This window comes from Penicillium lagena, assembly GCF_028827675.1.
Source record: "Penicillium lagena strain IBT 129212 chromosome Unknown utg000003l_segment0_segment0, whole genome shotgun sequence".
Taxonomy (NCBI): domain Eukaryota; kingdom Fungi; phylum Ascomycota; class Eurotiomycetes; order Eurotiales; family Aspergillaceae; genus Penicillium; species Penicillium lagena.
In genome coordinates, this window is record NW_026623224.1 from 3095227 (window position 1) to 3111072 (window position 15846).

At 49.8% G+C, this 15846-nt stretch overlaps 5 protein-coding genes across 5 annotated transcripts; 4 read left to right on the top strand and 1 right to left on the bottom strand.

The window, feature by feature from the left end:
- Positions 1-695: 695 nt before the first annotated feature.
- On the top strand, positions 696-6317 carry N7510_006466 (uncharacterized protein; the record flags this gene model as incomplete). The annotated part of the gene is made up of 12 exons (XM_056978392.1): positions 696-1223; positions 1309-1563; positions 1633-2238; positions 2414-2913; positions 3464-3558; positions 3616-3864; positions 3923-4280; positions 4345-4421; positions 4473-4700; positions 4765-5423; positions 5480-5871; positions 5942-6317. 12 exons carry the CDS (start codon positions 696-698, stop codon positions 6315-6317), a joined length of 4323 nt encoding a protein of 1440 aa, XP_056834424.1.
- A 78-nt stretch (positions 6318-6395) lies between these two features.
- On the bottom strand, positions 6396-8293 carry N7510_006467 (uncharacterized protein; the record flags this gene model as incomplete). Its single annotated transcript, XM_056978393.1, has 4 exons — positions 6396-7134; positions 7189-7532; positions 7584-8037; positions 8091-8293. The coding sequence occupies 4 exons, from the start codon at positions 8291-8293 to the stop codon at positions 6396-6398; spliced, it is 1740 nt and encodes a 579-aa protein (XP_056834425.1).
- Positions 8294-8678: 385 nt separating this feature from the next.
- On the top strand, positions 8679-9920 carry N7510_006468 (Gfo/Idh/MocA family protein; the record flags this gene model as incomplete). The annotated part of the gene is made up of 3 exons (XM_056978394.1): positions 8679-9165; positions 9230-9509; positions 9566-9920. 3 exons carry the CDS (start codon positions 8679-8681, stop codon positions 9918-9920), a joined length of 1122 nt encoding a protein of 373 aa, XP_056834426.1.
- A 389-nt stretch (positions 9921-10309) lies between these two features.
- Positions 10310-11488, top strand: N7510_006469 (Gfo/Idh/MocA family protein; the record flags this gene model as incomplete). Its single annotated transcript, XM_056978395.1, has 3 exons — positions 10310-10355; positions 10406-10765; positions 10830-11488. 3 exons carry the CDS (start codon positions 10310-10312, stop codon positions 11486-11488), a joined length of 1065 nt encoding a protein of 354 aa, XP_056834427.1.
- Positions 11489-12000: 512 nt separating this feature from the next.
- N7510_006470 (uncharacterized protein) lies at positions 12001-13689 on the top strand (the record flags this gene model as incomplete). Its single annotated transcript, XM_056978396.1, has 3 exons — positions 12001-12048; positions 12105-12959; positions 13120-13689. 3 exons carry the CDS (start codon positions 12001-12003, stop codon positions 13687-13689), a joined length of 1473 nt encoding a protein of 490 aa, XP_056834428.1.
- Between the last annotated feature and the right edge of the window lie 2157 nt (positions 13690-15846).

A 15846-nucleotide genomic window follows, 5' to 3' on the forward strand; every position in this document is an offset into this window, starting at 1 on the left:
TGTTTCTGTTTTTATAGCTTGCGCTTTAGAATTTTGCAATTGGGCTAGTATAAGCAACTTTCCTGTCTTTTTTAGTCGTAAATTCTATGTAGGCGAGACATTGACTAGACAAGGAGTTATGAGTGTCGACATTCAAGTCAATAGAGCTCTGAACACAACTAACAGTTAGTATCGAGGTCGAGGCTGGAGATATTTGCACGAAAGTCGGTTGGTCCTATACTTCAGTGCGCTCATTGGAATTAAGACCTAATGTAAAACCATGACGTCTTAGTGCTATAAACGATGAAGCAGTTGTATGGTTATCAATCACGCGGATCCAGTTTGCCTGTACCGTTGGTCCCCGGCGGGCTTGGATTGGTTACGCTGACAAATTCAAAGTTGAACACAGATGATAAAGGTCCGTAGGAACTCGGTCTGAATCGCAGTGCACTAGTTCCGACGAACGCAACATTCAACTTTAATACAAAATCAATACTTCCCTTGATCATGGAGCATTCAAATAGGCCATGTTGGAATTGCCGGGGTAAATGATTCCCATGCTTATTCCAAACTTTTTCTCTTACTGATTCTTTGGAGATCGCAAGATTCTCTGCGACAGATCAACACCTGCGTGTGCAAGTTGCGTGAAGCGAAAGAAAGTTTGTCCTGGTTACGGTCTTCGACTCTCTTGGCCCCGCACTGGAGATACGCGCCGCATGGTTGTGCGGGAGACTTCCAATAATCAAACAACAGATGATGGCATCGAGTCTGAACGCTTCGCGCATTCCGCGTTCATAAATGCGACGTACTGGGATTTAGAGATCGCACAAATACCGGAAGCTTTAGATTCCCATTCTGTAACGATTTCGAAATTTCTTCAACAAACCTGTGTCAATCAGAGGCCATCGGATTTCTCGCTTTCATCAAGTTTCTGTGCTAATGATGAAATGATATCTATATCGGAAACCCATGCGTCAGTGACTGGCAATGGATACGTTCAGTCCGACCTTGATGATCTCCTTCGACGAATGGCTTTTGTCGATGATTCGCCTCCAACGTTGGCCGTTCGGTTCGCTTTGGCTTCATTGTCAGCGCTGCGCAGAGCCGGTCCACTTTCAAAAGCTGCTGAATATCATCGTGGGAGGACCATTTCGATACTTCGGATGTCTATAGAGCAGCCACACATCAACGGAAGAGATGCTCTCCAAGCGATGGCAGCGAGCCTACTGATGAGCATGTATGAGGTAATTTTGCCCCTATCCAAAACATGATCCAACACCTCTTCAGCTTAACCAGGATCTGACTGTATTTTCAATTACGAACTTTTAGGCTTTGAGCAGCTCTCAATCTCCCATGAGCTGGACTGTCTTTTTCTGTGGTTCTAAAAGAATTGCTAAAATCATTTATGAGTACGACAAAACATATGAGAATGATTCTTCAACCCTCCTTGACTGGTTACTTTACCACGATGTTATGTACAAGTTCACCATCCACCATTGGGCCCAAAGGCTGGACGAGCAGCGCAAATTGGCGGCCGAACAAAAGTTCGTCTCGAAGGAACTCAATTCACCTTTGCGGAATATAGTACGTTAGCGGCCTAAATGTTTCGTTCTCAGAATCAATTTTGACCAAAGATTTCTCCTAATGTTTTAGATTATACCGTCGATTGGCTGCTCACTTGAACTTCTGGAGAATATCGCTCTGGTCATCGACCTTGTTCTGGATCGTCACGACCCCTCCTTTCTGTCTCCAGAACATGTCCAGAACGCGAGAGCCTTAGTAACAAGACTTGAGAAAATTCGGCAGGAACAGAAAGTTGATCTCCCTTGTGAAGGTCACTCGGACTCTTCACTGGTCACTGTCGACGAAAGGCTCAGAACAAGCAACATGGCGGAACTTTTCCGTATCGCGACGCTCATTTACCTTCACCGGTTGGGAATGAATCTACGTGCGTCATCTCCCAAGGTCCTGAGTCTCGTCCAGTCTGCTTTTGGTCTTCTTGAAACTTCTATTACGTGTGAAAGACCGTTCCCGCTCTTTGTTGTCGCCCTGGAAGCCCGAACGGAAGCACAGCGCCGGTTTGTTATTGATGTCATCGAAAAAACGCTCGCAAAATCGGCATGTTCTGCAAAAATACTCTTGTTGAGGCGAATGATTGAAGCTGCTTGGCTCCAGGAAGATTTGCGAGATGAAGATGACTCGGATATGCTTTTCATATATAACGTGGTCATTAGCGCGAATAAGGTCCCCCCCGCATTTGTATAATTATTTGGGCCTTGATAGAGGAATAGAGCCTATCTACTCGCGCAGCTGGGAATAACTGTTGGCTATCAGTATACACGAAGGCATTTCAGCTCCATGACAACGACGGGTACGTCTGCGGCGACCAGGAGACTCTTAAACATGTCCTGTGGGACTGTCTCAATCGAAAAAGAGTCGCGAAGAAAGTTCCGAAGGGAAGTTGGTGACGTTTTACGCCATGTCGAGCTTGATGAGAGGCTCTCGAGAAGTGAAGCTGAAAAAGAAGGCACAGGCCGTCAGTGCATCGACACTGATGCAAACGAGATACGAGCAAGTATCTACCTTCGTGTCTCAAAGGAACCAAGAGCCAGAGTCCAAGGCGCTGCAGATGTTAACTATGCGCTACCCATGGCAATCGTGGAGTTTGAACATCGATAAGATGGTGTCATGGCCTACTGCCAACCCTGCCAAGCGCTCTGGTGCGGCTTGCATTCCTACCGCACAAAGCACCACCACCACCACCACCATCGCCACTCCAGCTTCTACACCTCCTGTCCCTCCACCCGCTCCAAGTACAACTCTTACGCAGAAAGTTACGCCGGCACCCTCCGTAATCCCACCGGATTTGACAATCGCAGCGGAACCGAGAATCCCTCCAGAGTCATCAGTTGTCGTCACTCCTGTTGAATCCCGGTTAACAGAACGGAGAATCTGTTTCGCAGCAGGCCGTTCAGCCAGGCAAATAAGCCTCTGTTGAACGGCCCACTAACACTCATCAGAATTCGCCTTTTCGCTGGGTACAAACCATTTTTCGCTTTTCGACGTTATCTAGCACCAATAGAACGAATTTGATGGCGAGAGACGCCCACAGGCAGGCCGGGTGTGCTCGACTGTCAGGTATCCGTAGAACCCGCGGGTTATTCGCAACGGGCCGGACCAAAAGCCGCGCAAGAAACCGTCCGGTCCATTTGCCAAGGCCTACTTTTGAGTACTTTTCCTACGTAAGACTGCCTATATTGAATCCAGGCCGATGTGGTCCTGTGCACAGACCCCCTCCCCCCACACGGGGAGTGTCGGGTAGTACGCAAAATCTCAGACTGTTCATGATTTAGATCTAGATAATAGATGGATATGAATGATGCAATCTCTCGAAATGGTTAATTTAATTCATCCCTAAACCCTCTCTAATCATCAAAGTAACAAAAGTTCAAAGTCCCCAGCTGAACTAGTACATGAAAACAAGGGTAATCGTGACGATGTCGGAAACAAAGCCCCCGATCGATATCAAATTTATTCTGGAGAACGCGACCGCGGCAGAGAAATGTAACCTACTTGCAGGTTGGTGCTCCCCGTCCTTTTCTGGACCTGAATGATTGACTAATCTTGCACGGGCAGGATATGACTTTTGGCATACAACACCCTTGCCCAACTACAATGTCCCGTCGATCCGGATGTCCGATGGGCCCAACGGGATTCGAGGAACTAGATTCTTCAATGGTGTCCCTGCAGCATGCTTACCATGTGGCACGGCTCTAGGGGCAACCTGGGATATGGGGCTGATTCAAGAAGCTGGAATTCTAATTGGCAAAGAAGCCAAAGCTAAAGGTGCGGCGATTTGGCTGGGGCCAACCATAAATATACAAAGTAAGATTAATATACGCAATTATCAGTGTTTTCGGAAAGCTGACAATCCCGCGAACAGGATCGCCTCTTGGTGGTCGAGGCTTCGAATCATTCGCGGAAGATCCTCATCTGTCCGGTATGCTAGCAGCGGCCATTATTCAAGGTGTTCAGAGTGAAGGGGTGGTCGCAACCCCTAAACACTTCGTCTGTAATGATCAAGAGGACCGTCGGAGAGGATTGGAGACGATTGTCACCAGCCGAGCATTGCGAGAGATTTACCTGAAGCCGTTCCAGTTGGCATTGGCGCACGGCAACCCTCACGCGATTATGACTGCTTACAACAAACTCAACGGAAAGCTTTGCTCGCAAAGCCCAGATCTACTGCAGAAAATTTTGAGGGAGGAGTGGGAATTTCAAGGAGCTACGATCAGTGACTGGTATGATCCCCTTCGCAACTGTGTCCAGGCAAAAAGCTGTGCAAGCTGACGGGAGAATCAACAGGTACGGCACGTACTCCACCAGCGAAGCAGTGATCGCCGGGCTTGACCTCGAGATGCCGGGCCCGTCGCAGTGGAGAGGTAGGCTATTGTCAGCGGCAGTCTCTGCAATGGCTCTCCCAATGCGTACAGTCGATTCCCGAGTCCGAAGTGTTCTCCGACTGGTCAAACAGGCTAGCAAATGTGAGGTATCAAAGGAAGAAAGTGTTCGAGACACCCCGGAAGATCGAAACGTCCTTCGCCGTCTGGCATCGGAAAGCATCGTTTTGTTAAAAAACAATGATGCGCTGCTTCCTTGGGAGAAAGTCGAAAGCGTAGGAGTGATCGGAGTTCATTCCAAGGCTGCGATCTATTGCGGAGGTATGATATTTTCCTTGTGTCCCCCCTTTCCCACATGGAATCGATTTTAAACGTCTTCTATTAGGCGGATCCGCCCAACTGAGCCCTTATTACGTGGTGACGCCAATGGAGGGGATTCAATCGTACGTACAGAATATCGAGTACTGTCCCGGTGCCTATGGCCACCAACTTCAACCGTTGTTGGGTCCGTTTGTGAAGACGAAGCCAGGGATCACGGTGACCTTCTACAACCATCCTCACACGTCGAACAACCGAGTACCGTTAGAAACGGTAGAAATTGCCGATTCGTCATTCCAGCTATTGGATTACAAGCCACCAGGTGCGAGCGAGATTTTCTATGCCTCCATGAGAGGGTCTCTCACTCCCGAGAAGACCGCCGTATGGGATTTTGGGGTCATGTGCCACGGGACAGCGCTTTTATACATCAACGAAAAGCTCGTGATCGATAATGCCACTCATCAACGAGCCGGAGGGTCATTCTTTGGCAGTGGAACGGTCGAAGAATGTGGTTTTGTCGAGTTTCAGGCAGAGGTGACATATGATATCCGGCTTGAATGGGGTAATGGACGCACTTCGACGCTTCAACGACTCGGTGCCACTACACTATCAAACGGTGGCGCTCGGTTGGGAGGGTGTCCAAGAATAGATGCAAAACAGGCAATCGATGAAGCAGTCTTGATGGCAAAAAGCCAGAAGCACGTCGCCATCTTCACTGGTCTCAACGTAAGTTGACATTTCCCTATCTCTGAGCACACATAAGCATACTGAAACTCTTTCAGCAAGAGATCGAGAGTGAAGGTTACGATCGGAAATCTATGGACCTCCCCGGGCACACCGACGCTCTGATTGATGCGGTCCTCGACGCCAATCCCAATACAGTCGTGGTTGTGCAATCTGGAACACCAGTGACGATGCCTTGGGTCTCCAAAGCAAAGGCTGTGATCCAAGCTTGGTATGGCGGCAATGAGTTGGGAAATGCGATCGCGGATGTCATATTTGGTAAGGTGAATCCTAGCGGAAAGTTGCCCATGACCTTTCCCAAAGTGGTGCAAGACAACCCCGCCTTTCTTAACCTTAACGCCGATGATGGCAGAGTGTTGTATGGAGAGGATATTTTCGTTGGATATCGATTCTATGAGAAGATGAGGAAAGAGCCACAGTTCGCCTTTGGGTAAGAAATTCCGATTGATTTACCATGGGTGCTAGTCACCAGTTGATCCACAAACTAAGTGTTCCTGCAGGCACGGCTTATCGTATACCACTTTTGCGCTGTCAAATCTGGAAGTGTCTTCACCGGATGTCCACCTTACGGTGCAGAACTGTGGCAATCGACAGGGCGCAGAGGTTGTTCAAGTCTACATTGCACCTGTACAGTCTGCCACCTGTCGCCCGGTAAAGGAACTGAAAGCATTTGCCAAGGTCGTTTTAGCACCGGGAGAAGCAACAAAAGTGAAGATGAGTCTTGACCGGAATGCCACCAGCTACTGGAGTGAAACTCGGGACGCGTGGGTTTCCCAGAAAGGCGAATATGACATATTTGTCGGCACCTCCAGTGATCGAATCATGTTGACTGCTCGGATCACACAGGAGAGAACCGTCGTCTGGCGGGGGTTATAGCTGAGTGGGTGAAGGGTGGGTGAAGGGTGCGACCATGGATCAGGAGAGGGGCAGCGTGATCAGTAGCGCGTCTCTACTTTACCCATTTGGGACCCTTGTGTAGCTGTATACGGTGCGGAGAATTTGGCCCAGGGGTTGGAGATCGGCCGCCTCTTGCCCCCAAAATTCGATAACCGTTAGCGCTGTTTCCACACATGCGAACCAGTCATTTGGCATGGCCAATATGCCGCTCTGCGCCGCGGCAATCAGTGCCATCGCGCACCGGAAGGCCCCTCGGGCCACGAACCAGCTGCCATGGTGTCGATGCTGGATGGCGGTTTCAAGGATGTTCATCCGACACGCTTCCACACAGCGTTGCGCTAGATCAAAGACGACTTGAGGTTGAGTCTGGTCGGAATGTACTACCCGAAATAAGAATGGTTTGAAGAGACATTCCTGCATATGAAGTAATCGCCGATGTATGAAATAGGGCAGCTCGCGATCTCCCAGCTCTTCCCGTGAATAGTGTAGCCAAGGAGGCAGATTGGCGTCTATCGTGGCCAGCTGACGGTCTAATTCCAATGCAGTGCGAGCCATGTCATCTGAAGACGTCTGAAGCCATTGTTGGTCCGACTCTTGCGCATAGAACGAATTGAGTATACGATCCAGAATCCGCCTTTGTGAAATATCTGTTAGATAGTAGTACCAGCTTTCTTCCAGCGGGAATACTGTAGGGGCCTCTCCCTCTCTAGCTTCGTGCGGAGGCATTGGATATTCTTCGGCCAAGTCCCGGTTGGATGCTTTTAGGGGGGTGAGATTGATCTCCGTGCGGATTTCCCTATCATTCAACCCGATCAGTAATCCCCCAACGTCATGGTGAGGCTCAACTTACCGTTCTGATTTAAAGCATGACCACCGCAACCGCTCTTCCAGGTTTTGCGTTTCACTGCTTTCTAATCCTGGATACCTTGTTTTGAAATACAATTGCATGCTGCTACAGGCGGTATGGAAAGAGTGCCAGGCCGCCAACGGACGCAGGGTATACATTTCATAGACCCCTGACAGGAAGGTGGTCTGTATATACACTAATGAGGTCGTATCCAGTAGGCCGATGCGCTTTCGGGCGGCCGTATAATAGACCTCTGCTAAGGGAAGATCGGCTTTGACACTGTCCAGTTGTGTCACCGGGATTTGCTGAAACGGTTGAGAAACAATGCCCAATGCGCATGCCATGAGCTGACGAAACATTAGTCCATAGATGGTGTGCAATGAGATGCATCTACTTACGGTGACGCTGGTGGGCCCGTCCCAGGATAGACCGTTTTCAGCGATATCACGAACATACTTGCTCAGCAGGGTGTGGTCCACGACTGGGTTTTTGGTGTGCACATTGGTTAGAAATCGGTCCACATAGGAAGGGATATGGTCCTCGACAATTCCTCGCGACCTTGGATTCTTCTGTTGCGAGGCATTCGCCTGCCCCGTAAATAAGGTGTCCCCTGTTCGGTCATATTGGATCTCTTCGAAAATCGGCCATTCCAGGATTCGACACGAGATATTACACCGCGACGGGATTTCTTGCGACTCCGCATTGGCCGTCCACGGCCAGACGGCGCTACTCTGACTGTAGTCACTTGTGGCCGGCACGTTGGAATTTTCTGGCGGACCCAGTTTATTCTTCTCAACCAGCGAGATCATGTAGTCCATCCTCTCGAGCAAGGCCAATGCAGCGGGGTCGAATCTAGACCGATGAGCTTCCTCGTGGGGCCCAGCCGGCGGCATGAAGTTACTTACGAGGAATAATCTGTTTCTGGGGCTTGGTAAACGCATGATGCGCCGATGTTCTCGCAGAAGCCGCACGTGGGGCGGACATTGTCACATTTGGTTTTTCGGCGTCGGCAGAGTTGGCAGGCCGCCACGGCTCGTTTCCTGGGATAGGACATGGCCTGGGTGCTGGGCGGCACTGGTCGTTTCCTGCGTCGGGTTGATTCCGCCATGTGGGCGTATCCGAAGGACCGGGCACTCTTATCTGCCGCCCGTCGTACCTAGTGCTTGGTTCGCCGGTGCAAGATGCAGGAGACAAATTGAACGGGGAGTGTCGGAGCACGCAAGCTCTCTTGGTCAGGTGACGCGAGTCCCGTCTCTTTGAATCTAACCCAATCCAGGCGGGTCTATGGAATAACTAACCTCTATCGGATAACCAGTAAAACTAGTAAAGCATTGCCAATGATGGCATCAAATCAAATCAATCCAAATCAATCCAAATCAATCAAATAAATAAATGAACAGCCTCTCGTTTTTCTTTCCCCCTCGGCGTCTTTCTTACCTGTGGTCTTCTCCCTCCGTTGTCCTCCATCTCTCCCAAATTACATACCACACACAATGACACTCTCTACACCAGCGGCACGCAAAGTCCGCGTCGGCCTGATCGGCTGCGGCGAGATTTCGCAGGTGGTGCACATTCCCACTTTGAACTTCCTCTCCGACCTCTTCCAAATCACCTATCTCTGTGATATCTCTCGCACCTCGCTCACACACTGCAAGGCCAAGGTTATTGGCCTCGAAGCCCCTGAGACCACAACCGATCCTGAAGAACTGTGTGCATCCTCACGAGTCGATGTTGTCTTTGTCATTAACAGTGATGAATACCACGCCCTCCATGGAGTCCTCGCCTTGAAGCACAATAAACATGTCTTCATCGAGAAGCCCATGGCGCTCAATGACCGCGATGCCAATGCGATCATTGAGGCCGAAAAGATGTCCAAGGGTCGCGTCATGGTGGGATACATGAGACGATTCGCCCCGGCGTTTGAAGACGCGATTCGCGAGATCGGCGGAATAGACAAGATCCTCTACGCCCGCGTGAGAGGTACGTTGAAACACCTTCTCTGGTGGCCCCGGACGCAACAGGCTGACCACAGACGCAATACTAGATATTATCGGACCCAATGCCACATTCGTGGAGCAGTCCGGAACCTTCCCCAAAAAGGCCACGGATTTCGCTGCGGCAGATATAGAGGATCGGAACGTGCGCGCAGCGGAGATTGTCTCCCAGGGAATGCAAAAGGAGGCGGGCGTGAGCAGCTCCGACGTTCTCCCTCGCATCTGGAGGGCTTTGGGAGGACTCGGATCACACGATTTGAGTTTGATGCGAGAGGCCCTGGGTATGCCGGTGGGCGTGATCGGCGCCTATTTGAAACCGCCGTTTTGGAGGTAGGCGTGAATCCGGATTTGAATGGATGACCAGTCAGTCATTGACAGACAAACAGTGCGATTTTCGAATATCCAACCTTCTCTGTGACCTACGAGTCTGGCCTGGACTCTGTGCCGCGCTTCGACGCACACATTGAAGTCTATAGCGCGACCAAGACCGTTCGCGTCCAGTACGACTCGCCTTATATCAAGGGATTGCCCATCACCATGCATGTGCAGGAGAAAATCGACGGTGGGTTTAAAGACAGCATGATCCGCAGGACATACGAGGATCCATACACGACAGAGATGAAGGAACTTCACGCAATGGTGGTGGACGGCAAAGCGATCAAAACGACGGCCGAGGACGCGAAGAAAGACCTTGTAATCTTTAGAATGCTAGTGCGATCAGCAGCTACCAATGGAAAATGAGTAGCGCAATATCAAATATAGCACATAGATTGAAACCATCCTGATTCATCCACGTAGTTGGTACTAGAAATGATATCCACCGTGTAGATCCGGCGGCTGAGACTCTGGAAATTAATTCAGTGAGTAAATACAGACTGTAGATGATTCATCCAACTAAACCGCCCCTCAGCTGGTATGTCCTCCATGGCCTAGTTCCTAGAAGTTTGTTCATGTACGTAAGTGCTCGGCCTCGGTGAGAACATGCCCCCCACCCCATCATACAAATACGATCCCGTCTCTCGACAAATGCACTGCGACCTCTCCCCTCTCGTAACGCACAACAAAACTTCCCTCCTGTATTTTGTTAAATATTCTTCTCTTCACCTCTTTGAATTCTTTCCTCTTACGCCATGTCGTGTGGACTGCTACGACCTACTCTTCGATGGGGCATCATTGGTACATTCCCAGCTTTCTAAAACACCACGCATTTTTCTGATCTGGTATAGGGACCGGCCTCATATCGTCCTGGTTTGTGAGCGACATGGTTGTCCCACGGGCAGACGCGACTGCAACGCATATTATCCAAGCGATAGGTTCATCGGAGAAGGAGAAGGGTAGAGCATTTGTCCAAAAATATGGGGGCGATGCTACTCCATCGGTTTACGGCAGCTATGATGCGGTCTACGCAGACCCGGAAGTTGATATTGTCTACATCGGGATCCCGCACGCCTTCCACAAAAATGCATGCCTGAAGGCGATCAGCCATGGAAAACATGTCCTCTGCGAGAAGCCCTTTACCTTGAACACACAGGAGGCGCAGGAAGTCTTCGATGCAGCCAAAGACAAAGGTTTATTTGTGATGGAAGGTGAGGAAAAATTTCCATTTCTATCTGTGTTGTCACGGACAGCTTATAAGGTCCTTTTATACAGCGATGTGGACCCGATTTATGCCACTGACAGTGCAACTCCTACAATTGATCCATCGAGAAAAGGTGATCGGAGATGTGCATCGGGTCTTCTGTGACTTTGGTTTGGTCATGGACCTGGACAGCTTACCTGCTACCTCACGTCTGAAAGATCCAGCCTTGGGCGCGGGGAGTCTGCTCGACATCGGAGTGTATTCCCTGACCTGGGGATTGTTAGGACTGGACGAGGGTATTGCCGACACGGCATTGACTCCGCAGGTCTTTGCGGTGCAGAGTATCAGTCATGGCATTGATATCGCGACCTCGATTGTGCTGCATTACCCGCAGAACGGTCGTCAGGGCATTCTCACATCGACCATGAAGGCTAAGTCGGACCTGGTATTTGCCCGGATTGAGGGATCGCAAGGCACCATTCTCATTGAGGGGGTCGCCACGTCTGTGCCGCACCGGTTTATGGTCATTCCCAGTAATGCCACCGCAGAGCGCCAGGTTTATGATGCTCCCCCAAAGGTGGGCAAAGGATTTTTCTACGAAGCCGACGCGGTGGCGCATGATATTGCCGCTGGACGGGTCGAGAACGCGACCATGCCGTGGAATGAGACGCTCCGGGTGCTGGCGCTGATGGACGGCATCCGGATGCAGGGTGTTGCTCGTGATGCATAAGAATATTGTTTTTACTTTTCCATGTTGCGTTCTCTGTGTTCCACTTTGTGTATCAATGAAATAGTTGACCTTCTAAGAAGCTTTCAACCAACTAGTGCGTCAGCATGCTCGGCAATTGATCTGGAACTCGCTAAATAACTTGCTGTAACGAAGTAGGATCAGTTGCTATACCGGGGAGGAACTGACCTCTGGGGTTTCCCCGCAACGACCGCAGGTATGAGTCTGGGAGCAGTGGTTAGAGTTTTCTGTATCCCCGACACTCCCCGTGTGGACGTGACGTCCCCTCTGGGCCAGTCGTGGTGATTCGGCCTTGCGGGACTACCCCACAACCGCTCGCTTCCGAGTGACAGAATCTGGGGTTTGCCCACGCAGCTGGTTGCCCCCCAGCCTCTTGTTCCAGCTGTCTTTTGAATACAAAACCTCGTTGGTCCCGAGGGAGTGATGGCTGTTCGACCAATTTCACCCGCGGTTCGAAGAAGCGCCGTCCACAGTGCGCCCCCAGATCGCTCACGATGACCAAAATTTCTCTGAAGAATGTTGTGGGAGTTGACCTCCTCTCAGTGGGTGCACTCCGATTCTCTTTACTCGCGGCACACCTTGAACTGACATTGGCCAGGTCCTCCCGCCAGATCGAAAACAATGGTGGGAAACACCGCATCTGATCAAGTTGAACGGCTTCATCGTCGGTTTGCTGCTGTTTTCTAGTACGGTGGGCTACGATAGCTCGCTGATGAACGGCTTGCAATCTTTGTCACCGTGGACCAGCTTTATGGACAGTCCCTCGGGGGCCTGGCTGGGCTTTATCAGCGCCATCCAGTCCTTGGGGTCGATGCTTGGATTACCCACCCAAGCCTGGGCGGCCAACAAGTTTGGTCGCAAGCCATGTATTTTCGTGGGCTATCTCTTCCTCTTTATTGGTGTCGGCATTCAAGTGGGCGCGCATAATCCAGCGATGTTTATTGTGTCTCGTTTCTTCATCGGATACGCGGGCGCCTGGTTCCAAGCCGCCGTCATTCTCCTCACCGAGATCGCCTATCCTACCCACCGCTCCAAACTCACCGCGATGTACCAGTGCCAATACTACGTCGGCTCCATCCTGTCCGCGTGGCTGGTGTTTGGCTGCCGGAACATGGATTCCATGTGGGCGTGGAAGATCCCCTCCTTATGTCAGATTGCATTTCCCTTGGTGGCACTGCCACTGGTAGCCCTGTGCCCCGAGTCTCCTCGCTGGTTGATCAGTATGGATCGTCATGAAGAGGCCCGATCGTTTCTCGTTAGGTATCATGCGGGTGGGGATGTGGCCGCACCACTCGTTGCCTTTCAAATGGATGAAATCGCCAGATCCATTACCATGGAGCGAGAAAGCAGCAATTCCACTACCTGGCTCGATATGCTCCGGACCAAGGGTAATCGGCATCGACTCTTCATCAGTCTCACCCTGGGCATTTTTGCTCAATGGAATGGAATGCAAGTGACAATTGAACCCAAGCGTCTCCATCGCTGTTAACGGTCCGTCCCGCTAATGCTCTTCTCTTACCAGCGGTGTCGTCTCATATTATCTCACCCTGATTCTCAGAACAATCGGCATCACTTCGGTAACGAAACAAACACTCATCAATGGGTTCCTGCAGGTGTGGAACCTTGTCATGGCCGTAGTGGGTTCCATGCTGGTCGACTTCGCCGGACGCCGAACACTCTTTCTGTTGTCCACCTGCATCATGCTTGTCAGCTATATCATCATCACAGGTCTTTCGGGGACCTTTGCCAACAATCATGTGAGTAGTGTGGGCACAGCAGTGATCCCCTTCCTCTTTCTCTACTACGGCGGCTACGACATCGCCTTCACCCCCCTGGTCATGGCGTACCCCGCGGAGATCTGGCCGTATGCACTGCGCGCCAAAGGCGTGGCATTGACCTCGGTCAGCACGTTTCTGGCCTTGCTCTTCAATCAGTTTGTCAACCCGATTGCGCTGGACTCCATTGCATGGAAATATTATATCTTGTATATCTGTCTGCTGGTGGTCATTCTGGTGACCATCTATCTCACGTATCCCGAGACCCGGGGCTACTCGCTCGAGGAGATTGCAGTCATTTTCGACGGCGATGATGCCGCCGTGATAGCTACGACGGGGTTACGGAAGGAGGCCGAAGCGAACAAACGGGAAACAGAACATCTAGAGAGCTTTGCGAAGATCAGTTGATTCTGTGCATGCTCCATGCTCCCTACAGCCCACTCCCGGCCGCAGAGGTGGCAGGTCCGGATAAAAGGCGATTTATAGGGCTTTATCCACGGATTAGTTAGCTCTACGCGCTAGCTAATGCACTAGGAGCTATTACTGTACGACGCCGCTAGCGCCCCCACGATCCTATAGGACTAGATGATAGACGATGTGACGTAGCCTAAGCCTAGGTAGTGTTTTTTGAATAATAGCCGTACGTAGTAGCCCATCTAGGGGGTATAGTAGGTAATAGGACGGATCTAGAGTAAGCCCTAATTGTAGTAGCGGTTCGTTGATAGCCCTAAGCGTCGGTTCCGCATATGGGCTATCGAGCGACATATGTAGAACGTGGTTCATTTCTACAAGAAGCTTAGCGTAGCGATCAATGTCACTATGGGCTAGCTAGGACGGGCACTAGAGCTGTATCTTCTATCGTAACACCGAAGGGGGCCACTTTAATATATTCATTGAGAACGGGGTCGTCGTATTCGCCACAAAGTACTATAAGGGTGGTTTTATTCCATACTACTGGTGAATTCGGCCACCTTTTACTTGGTGTCCTATCAACTCAAACTACGTTCAGGCGAGGCATTCTCGCGAGACGGTGAAGTTGGCGGGTCTGTCCAAGCTGAGTCGGCGAAGCCCTCTAAGACTGTGTATATGCTAGAGTTTGAAAAATCTATATAGAATGCTAGATTCCCAAATGTTTGTCTTGTTAGTGCACTTACGATTTATAGTCCATAGATTAGGCTTTATCTACTCCTAAATCCATTCAATGATACGTTTTAGAATGCTTATTACATCCATCACTAAGTCAATTATCGAACTTTTCCTCAATTTGCCGTTAAGAGTATTTACATTCTAGATTGATACACATTGTACCCCAAGGAATCTCATTCTTTGTGGGATTAAGAGCTCAATGCTAAGCTTTACTTGCTTTAGGATTCAAGCACGATGGTGCATCCTCAGGGGATACGGTCTTGACAACATTTGCCCACTCTTCACAAAAATCTGCCATTTCAATATCTTTCCGCGAGAGGCCGGCTGGTGAATGAGTCTTCCAGCAAAAAGTAATAGAACTGTATGTCTTGAGCGCCTATTAGTAGTTTATGCAATAATCTGAACGCAGAGAGAACCTACTGTTCTTATCTCCGGGTGATGATTCACTTGCTTGCATTTTGTGCCCACGCCGCTAAAAAAATCCTAAAAGAATCAGTAAATGGGGCTGCCATAGATCATTCAATTTCAAAAACGAACAATTATTTTCGTCCAATTTCGGCAGTGAAATGTCTTCCGGATCTCGTCGTTGTTCAGTAGTTCCCAACCCGAAGTGTCGACTAGTCTGCGAATCCCGTCCTTCACAGAGTCATAGTGTTCTCCGTCTGATACTTTGATATTGGCAACGGAATCCATTGTGAGTTGTAGTTAGGGACAAAGAGTTCAGATTCAAGATGAGATGAATTGTCAATTAGAAGCGGGGTATTGAGTCCATTCAAGAAACACAAACAAGCACGTGATGCAAGAACGGAATATGTATAGCGGTGTCGAAGACAGAAAAACAAGCTTAAAACGCCTGCCGATCCTTTGCTCTTATTTTAGCTCCAAACTATATATGGTCGCGTTCTGCGTTTCGTCTATAGTCTCTCAAAACAGGCACTTTGCCATATGAAAATGTGTATCAGACTAAATACTTAGATAAAAATGGCGGGTCAAAATAACCAGTAGACAAAATACATGCTTAAACAGTCCACAAACAACTCCCATTTTATATCCAGCACAAAAAGTCCATGTGACTCCTTCCAGAATCTGAAAGACGGATATACGAGAGGGACGATATCTTGGACATCATAGGCGTGGTTGCCTCAGGCTAGTTAATGAATTGTCCACTGGCTTTCGGACTAGACTAACCGCTTTTTAGGCCAACAATTTATTCCAAGCAGCCCATCTCTGAAAGGACGGAAACGGCCCACCTACCTGCTACCGCATCGGTGGGAGCCGTAGCGAATAAACACAAAGAAGCTAGCTATAAAATATTCATCTCAAGCTGATCTCTGCTCCTATTGAGCAAGAAATACACATTCATCGCATAAAAGTAGTCATCACGGGCATAAAGCTTAGGTCGCTTGGAAGAGACCTATT